An 8,671-nucleotide genomic window follows, 5' to 3' on the forward strand; every position below is an offset into this window, starting at 1 on the left:
ATTGATAAGGGTTCAATAGCTATTGCAAATAGAAGTGGACTCAGGGGACAGCCTTGGCGTGTACCCCTTGAGAGAGAAAATTGTTTGGATGATATTTTGTTAGTAGTTACTGATGCCTTAGGTGATGTGTACAATAAACGAATCCAGGATATGAAGTTTGAGCCAAAGCCAAATTTCTCTAATACAGTAAATAAATAAGCAAATTCCACCCTATCAAATGCTTTCTCCGCGTCCATGGAGACGACGACTTCAGGAGTCTCTCTGGATGCAGGGGAGTGAATAACATTGAGAAGCGTACGGATATTAGTGAAAGACTGGCGACCCTTTATGAAACCAGTTTGTTCTGTTGAAATGATAGTTGTAGTAACATTCTCTAGTCTTGAAGCTATCAGCTTAGCTAAGATTTTAACATCAACGTTAAGCAAAGATATAGGTCGATATGACCCACAATCGTTCGGGTCCTTGCCTGGTTTCAAAATAAGCGAAATGGAAGCCTCTGTTAAAGTTTGCGGTAAATGTTTCTGATCAAAAGAGTGATTAAACATATCAAGGAGCAAGGGAGCGAGTTGAAAAGAAAACTTTTTATAGAACTCGACAGTATAGCCGTCTGGCCCAGGTGACTTGCCACTCTGCATCTTGCGAATGGAGTCAACTACCTCCTGTAATTTAATGGCTTCTTCAAGGCTGTCTTTGGCTTCTGTATCTACTTGTGGGAAATGAATGTTGTCTAAGAAAGTCATCATGCTAGAGTTATCATATGGGGCAGAAGAAGTGTATAGGTTGGAATAGAAATCTCTAAAAGTGTCATTTATCTCTATTGGGTCTATGGTCAGGGATTGTGATATGGTACGTATCTGAGGTATTAAGCGAGATGCAGATTGACATTTAAGTTGGTAAGCCAGAAGACGACCTGCCTTATCTCCATGTTCATAATAGTTTCCCTTTAGCCAAAGCTGATGTTTTTCCGTTCTTTCAGTTGACAATAAGTCATATTGGGCTGTCAGTGCAACTCTCATAGCCATGTTATTTTTGTAAGTTCTCCTCAGCTGTGTTGATTTAAAAAAAAAAAAAAAAAAACACCGTTCTGGTGCCTCAGGTTTTGGAGGAAACAAAAAAACCAAAAACAAATGATATGCATCACGTCCTACATTTAACCAACCAGAACACAGAGCTGTCTTGAATTGTCTGTCAATCACATTGGTAGACAATTCAGAAATCTCCACCTCCAGGATTATAACCTAGACAGAATATGTATGTGTGTTTAATGCATGGGCTATATTTGCTTCAGTGGTATGTTTTAGGTAACTGCCAAGTTTGCTGATCGCACCTTTAAAAGCACCGACTGGGACACCCAACCCTGCAGCAAGCATAAAGATATAAAGAAAGTCGATTTGCTACAAATCCAAACACAAAACCACAATATACCAGTTTGTGAATAAAGCAAAGAGATGCAGATCAAATAACTAGCACAGGAAGAAACCTCAATATAGTAAAGATAGATAGAAACCTGCTCACTACTCCCATCTACTGGAGATTTAAAAATTCAGTAGTTCTGTATTATCTAAAATGGTGCTTGAGTTTAGTACTGTACTTCAGCACAGCTTTGCTTAATGCTCCTTCAGCATATGACTGAATTTTCTGTCCCAGTATTGACAGTAATACATTTGCAGAGAAAATGTAATATCATGCATTATCAATATAATCTCATTTTTATTGTGCAGTTATTATAAGCTATAAAACAATTGACTGCACCATAAAACGTGCACGTATTTTCCAGAAACTAAAAATAAATTTATTCATCATTAGAGTTTTATTCTGGTCAGAGTCACCGAGAATCAGGAATTTATCACAGCAACAATGAGCAGGAGGCAGGAATACATCCTGGATGGGACACCAGTCAAACACAGGCCAACACACACACTTATTCACACCTAAAAGCAATTTATATAACCACATAGCCAATCTGGCAGCACGGTGGTGTAGTGGTTAGCGCTGTCGCCTCACAGCAAGAAGGTCCGGGTTCAAGCCCAGTGGCTGACGAGGGCCTTTCTGTGCGGAGTTTGCATGTTCGCCCCGTGGGTTTCCTCCGGGTGCTCCGGTTTCCCCCACAGTCCAAAGACATGCAGGTTAGGTTAACTGGTGACTCTAAATTGACCGTAGGTGTGAATGTGAGTGTGAATGGTTGTCTGTGTCTATGTGTCAGCCCTGTGATGACCTGGCGACTTGTCCAGGGTGTACCCCGCCTTTCGCCCGTAGTCAGCTGGGATAGGCTCCAGCTTGCCTGCGACCCTGTAGAAGGATAAAGCGGCTAGAGATAATGAGATGAGACATAGCCAATCCATGCAGTGGAGTGTTTTTGGGAGAAAACCCAGAGAAGAACATGCACGAGAGCTCAGGATCAAAGCAGCGATCATGGGGCTACGAGGTAACAATTCTACCTGTTGCACTTAGTGCCTCCTCAACATCAAAATACTGAGTATTATATAATTCTAGTGGACTTTAGATTCTTGTGTGATCCATACATATGTTACGGTTTGAACGTTGGACTCAGAGACCCAAAGCATGCCACTGTAAATGATCTACAGCCTATTTTTCCCCCTCAAATTACACAACTTCTGAAACATTTCAATCTTTAAAATTCCCAAAACAGGCAATAAAGCAGACACACCCAAATGTATTTTTTTAATCAGCATTTAATTATAAGCATCATGTCAAGTACATTGTCATTCATATGTATCCATCCATTTTGTGAAAATGTGCTTTGGTATTTAACAGGTCACAATTCATACTCTATGAACGATGGGATTTGATGTTCTTTCCAAATGTATATGAAATTCATGTTAAATCAATCCTTTATTATTAAAATATACCACAAGTGGAAAGAAAAACCACAGAATTGAGCTGCCGTGCCTCATGAAGGCGTATCGTGTTGACTGGAATTAATGCTTCAGCGTATTTAAATGTGGCAGTAGTGTCCAAACACTGAGGAAAGCAGCTGCAAAAATAGCTGTATCTGGTGCTTTGTGGTAGAAAATACAGACGTGCCTGAAAGTAAAGTAATCCCTGAGGTTTCCTGAGAGAAAGAGAGTCCAAGCGTTGTCACAGTTTCGGTTTCAGGTCCATCATAAAACCCAGAAATGTTCCTGCATATTTTAACAGACAGCATCATGGATAACAACATACAGTATCTGTAAACTCATACTGGGGTTGGACGGGGAAGAAAAAAAAAAAAAGTTTTTCTATTGGCCTGGTGTAACATCAATGGTGTAACATTAGCTGAACCAACATTAGTGGCCTTTATTCTCCAAAATGAATGATTTTAACATACAAAGTGTGCAAGTACAAGTTACAGTGTGATGTGATTTGGTATAACACTTGACATGGCGACCAATAAGTATGTAAACAGAGGCGTGCGTTTCGAAACACAGTGAGTGGGTAAAACCCTGAAAACATGAGGTAGATGAAAAGTAACAGATCAGCACAAGTTGTTGGAATGGAACAACACAAAATAAGAGTACATCAAAATATCGAGATATCACCACAAATGATTTTACACATAAGCAAAACCCCCAGTGTTCTAACCAATCAACGGATTCAGAATTAAGCCGATCACTCATGCTATAACTATCAAAACCCTGCAATCAATGAGCAACCAAGCAATTTCCTCAAGATACTCGAAAAGATATTTACAACAGTTTTATCACATAGTCCTTTTGGTCTCAGGTCATCAATAGTTTCATAATGGGAAAAAAGTAAGCACAGGGGGAAAAAAAAAAAATCTAAAAAGGAACGGACTTGCATGAGCATTTCAAATTTAACCAAGCTCGCAGGGGAGGAAAAGCTGGCCGACTAACAAAGACGGGACATCTGTGATCATACACATAAATTAGACTTGCACTTAAATACGTATATTGTAAGAATATAGATTTGGTTACAGTAATACAGTTTTATTTTTCTTTCAACATTCATTATTTCTTTGGAACTGTACATCACACAGGCCTAAATACTCAACGAACCATCAGGTAACAACCCTTGTCCCACTAATCCTTATCACCAACTCCGTACTGGTTTTCGTTCTGTCTGCTCGCTGGAAAAGCAGGCAGTGCGTTTTCCTCTACTGAGCATTACAGTTTATTTTTGGATTTATATCATATCATCAGACGCCATATTATTTTCAAGATATCGGCAAACTAAATGGACCGTTCGGTTTCTTTTTTGAGGAATGAATACAATATGGTGTTGATAAACAATCTCAAAGGGCATCTGAGGATTTGGGAGGTAAAAAGCTGAGGTAGCAACGTTTGCACGTGTATTCAAGTAAACGTGAGCCAGATAAAGCGCAGAGATCGATACGCTCTGCACTGTAACTGTAAGAATCAGTGAGAACATTCATTCTTTCAAAATAGCAAGTACCACAATAATCATTCTATTAGTTATTGTTCAGTGACGATAACTTACTGTAATGACAAAAAAAGAGGTAATATGGTTTTATTAGACCAGGCTTATTTGAGAAGCTTTACTGATAATTTTGTTTAGAACCCATTGCGACTCGAAGTCTAATTTGGTGAGGTATGCATGCGCATGTGGCTGATGAGGTTTCTTTGTTGTGTAAACTTGCCCCCGCAGACGTGACACTCATAGGGCTTCTCTCCCGAGTGGACACGCATGTGCTCGGTGAGGCGGTACTGCCGTGTGAAGCGCATGCCGCACTCCTCGCAGGCAAACGGCTTCAGGCCCAGATGACTGCGCATGTGGCGCGTCATGGTGCCGCGCTGTGTGAACATTTTACCGCAGATGTTGCAAGGGAATGGTCGCAGCGTGTCCAGTTCTTTGTACGGCTTCAACGGGCTTTTATCTACGACCTCTAGGGGTTCTTGGGTGCCAGTAGCGGGAGGATCTTCGTCCCCTTCCTCTTTATCTCGGCCGAGATTCACGTCTGCATCCGTGTGAGATTCGACATGGGAATTTAAGCTTTCTGAAGACGGGAATCCTTTTCCACATGGGATACAGACATAACTGTTGTCCTCCTGAGATGGTTCGAGGTAGGACTCCTGCCTGTAGACAAAATTAGGGCTGGCACCGTTGGATCCTCCGTCTTGTGGCTGCTCTTGGGAATTTTCTCCAGCGTGGTTTTGGCTCATGTGACTCCCTCCTTTGATTACAGGCATATAACCGTTGACGTTGCTCTTCCTCCTGGAGCGCTCTCTAGAAGGCGTCCTTTTCCATTCCTGTGTTCCATCAAAAGCATCTCGGCCTCTGGTCTTCTCTGGGGAGCCCTTTCGGTCCATTCCTGACTGGAGAGTATTGGCAGTTGTCTTGGAAACGGAGGACTGCGAGTATTCCTGCATGCTGCTGATGTCACTATTTAGAGCACAGTGAGAAGAACTCTTCTTGGTCAAATCCAGGCCGAAGCTTTGCTTGCCACTCGAGCGCCGTTTGTTCTCGCCATTATGTCTTTTCTTTGGAGGGACCATGTTTGCATATACTTCAACATCAGATGAAGTGTCTTCTGCCTCCCGTTTGACCAAGGGTTTTGAGGCAGGGGAAAAAGGCAGGTTTTGGGTGTGTAAAGAGCCCTTGCAGGACGTGTTGCTCGACTCGAGTTTGCTGGTACACAGACTCACCAGGTCGTGGAGCTGGAGGTAGTTAGCGACAGTGAGAAAGGCGCTCAGATTCTGCACGCGCTCTGCTCCCTGACTCTCCTCACATAACTTGCCAGTGTAAATGAAGTCCAGAATTTTCTGGAACAAGGCTGGCTCCACCAGCTCGGCATCGAGGTGGATGAGGTTGTCATGCAGGACAAGGGACTTGAAGTAGCTGCTGGTGGCGGCGAGGACGCTTTTATGAGCTCGGAACAGCGTGTTATCCACCATAATGACGACGTCACACAAGAAGCCCTTGCAGCGTTGCTGGTTGAGCTGCAGCAGCAGTTGGCTGGCATAATTTGAGAGCTCCATCTCCTGCCCTTGATGTTTTTCATTGAGGTGACTACACAAGAGAACACAAAGGACACGGTTATTATTTTTAAAAAAAAACATTCACAGTGAAGTGGCTACATCTGGAATGTGCCGTTACAGGAACACAATCTAAAAAGACGACGACAGGCTTGTGTGTCACATAAAAGTATGACAGTGAAATATTTCTTCGCATATCTTAACTTGTGAGGAATCTGGGGGCAGAGTGCAGGGTCAGACATGATACACTGCTCCTGGAGTGAGTGGAGGGTCAAGGGCCCAACAGACATAGCTCGTCGGTGCTGAAATTTGAACTCACGACCTTCTCATGAGTAGCCCCGAGCCTTAACCACTGAAAACGATATGCAATTGTGTTCTTGAGATCATGTCGGCTCTCCTGCAGCAGAGCTTAATAACATTAGCATTTTACACTTGTCTAAATAGCCGTATTATACAAGCATTGATGAATCAGCAGCACTTAAAGGTGCCATTGCATCATTTTTTCATTAATTGTGCGGTGGTCTCAAGTATGAACGAATGCCCTGTGAGCCGGTTTTGGTGAAAAAAATGCTGTGGTGCTCCTGTTTCAGGCTGTTCTAGTTTGGTGGTGGAGTGGGTGGGGAGAGAATGACAGGATTTCAGCTCTTCCTCATGAATATTCGTGACATGTAAACATATCGCTTCTGATTGGCTAACAGCACTGTGACGCTCCCTCCAGTGGGTTATGGGCGAGGCCATGACTACTAATTTTCGAAGTGACAAGTTCGTAGGGCTTTTTCTGATTCGCTCGTTTTTCCGTCTATTTTCTTTCATAGGCTAATACAGGGAATAGGGGTAGAAGAACATTTTCACGTGCAGCATGCATATGCAACTCGGAGTGACCTATGGCATTTCAAAAACAGCAAGTATTAAACGGTTTGTCATGGAATGACACCTTTAAAAACCACAACCCCCTTCTGATCCGAGCCATCAAAATGCATTTACATCTCATCTCATTATCTCTAGCCGCTTTATCCTGTTCTACAGGGTCGCAGGCAAGCTGGAGCCTATCCCAGCTGACTACGGGCGAAAGGCGGGGTACACCCTGGACAAGTCGCCAGGTCATCACAGGGCTGACACATACACACAGACTCACATTCACACCTACGGTCAATTTAGAGTCACCAGTTAATCTAACCTGCATGTCTTTGGACTGTGGAGGAAACCGGAGCACCCGGAGGAAACCCACGCGGACACGGGGAGAACATGCAAACTCCACACAGAAAGGCCCTCGCCGGCCACAGGGCTCGAACCCGGACCTTCTTGCTGTGAGGCGACAGCGCTAACCACTACACCACCGTGCCGCCCACATTTACATAAAAACGACCAAAAAATAAGGAATCCCACATGTTAGTGGTCCTAATTTTCACGTCCCCTTTATGAGGCAGATATTGGATTTCAATCCAGCTAACTAAACGACACAGCCAGTCAAAATCTTATCAAGGCACAATACAGATAAAAGAAATGACCAGGGTCTAAATGAGCTCACTTTGCAATGGGCAGGAGCTCAATGGTTAAGGCTCTGAGCTAGTGATCGAAAGATTGTAAGTTTAAAATCCCAGGACTGCTACAGATCAAGACCCTTAAAATGTTTCATGTGGATAAATGTGAAGGAAAAAAAAGTCTTCAAAGGCTTTAATATCAAAATGACTTATTTGTATAGCACTTTTAAATCCAAACCCTTGAAATATTTATGGAATAAACAGTTGAGTGAAATAAAGGCACTAAATAATGAAACTATGATCATTACAACAAGCAGGTAAAGGGTTTTTTTGATGAGTTACGACATTAAAATGTTTCACAGATTTGAAACCAGCTTCCCAGTGTGTGTGTGGCTTAGTGAATGCGGAACTGCTGGCTGTAAACACTAATCGCCTGCGGGCACACAGCCACAATAGCAGTAACACACTTCTACCACGACATGAGCACTGCGGCGCTAAACACAGCACTGCGCTTTTATACACCAAATAATTAAAAAAAAAAAAAAACTAGTTGGTCGAATGAAAGAAAATAATAATAATAACCAGTCCCACCTTGGCCAGGCTGGTGAATGTGTAGGAGGCTGCTCTGCTCTGCTTTACCCCGCTCTCCCCTACTCTACCCCGTGTGAAAGCTGCCCGTCCTCACTCACACCACTTTCACTGCCCTTCTTTCATAAACACGCTTTAAACTCGCCCTCACAGCTCGCTTTTAAGAAAAAAAAAAGCACAAATACACATACAAACGTTCAATTTTTAAATACCTTTCGAACAAGGGCAGGGGTCCTCGTTTCTCGCGTCGTCATCAAAACGCCATCTTAGCAGCGTGTGACGTAGCAGCTCGTAACCCTTGACCCAATCAGATAGCGAGGCAGCGTGCGGCACGCGCACAGCTGGTGGGGCATTGTCAAGGGCGTGGCTTATGTCGAAGAAGGGGCGGGGGAAACCAAAACCCAGCCTGAAGTCCAGGGAAACCCATTTCCGCCAGGTTGGGGGGAGTTTAAATTTGTTTAAATTTTTTTAATGTTTAAAATTTGAATGTCTGTGAAGATTCTCAATCATCCAGGTCATAGTAAACTGTGGGTGGTAGAAATGGGCAACTGGACTTGCTTGAAAATTCTTGAAAACGTTTCACCTCTCGTCCAAAAGGCTTCCTCGGTTCTGTCCGACTAATAGGGAGTATCAGATATTTATCTTCTC

The 8,671-nt window shown here is 43.1% G+C and overlaps 1 protein-coding gene across 1 annotated transcript; it reads right to left on the reverse strand.

Annotated features, from left to right (window-relative positions):
- Positions 1–2,675: 2,675 nt before the first annotated feature.
- Positions 2,676–8,321, reverse strand: hic1l (hypermethylated in cancer 1 like). The gene is made up of 2 exons (XM_060928099.1): positions 8,236–8,321; positions 2,676–5,988 (listed from the first exon to the last, which is right to left on the reverse strand). Exon 2 carries the CDS (start codon positions 5,955–5,957, stop codon positions 4,557–4,559), a length of 1,401 nt encoding a protein of 466 aa, XP_060784082.1. The 5' UTR covers positions 5,958–5,988; positions 8,236–8,321; the 3' UTR covers positions 2,676–4,556.
- Positions 8,322–8,671: the final 350 nt, after the last annotated feature.

The sequence above is a fragment of the Neoarius graeffei genome, chromosome 8, assembly GCF_027579695.1.
Source record: "Neoarius graeffei isolate fNeoGra1 chromosome 8, fNeoGra1.pri, whole genome shotgun sequence".
In the NCBI taxonomy this organism is placed as follows: domain Eukaryota; kingdom Metazoa; phylum Chordata; class Actinopteri; order Siluriformes; family Ariidae; genus Neoarius; species Neoarius graeffei.

Coding starts and splice junctions, on each gene's coding strand:
- hic1l (XM_060928099.1), bottom strand. CDS start 5,957: ATGGAGCTCTCAAATTATGCCAGCCAACTGCTGCTGCAGCTCAACCAG.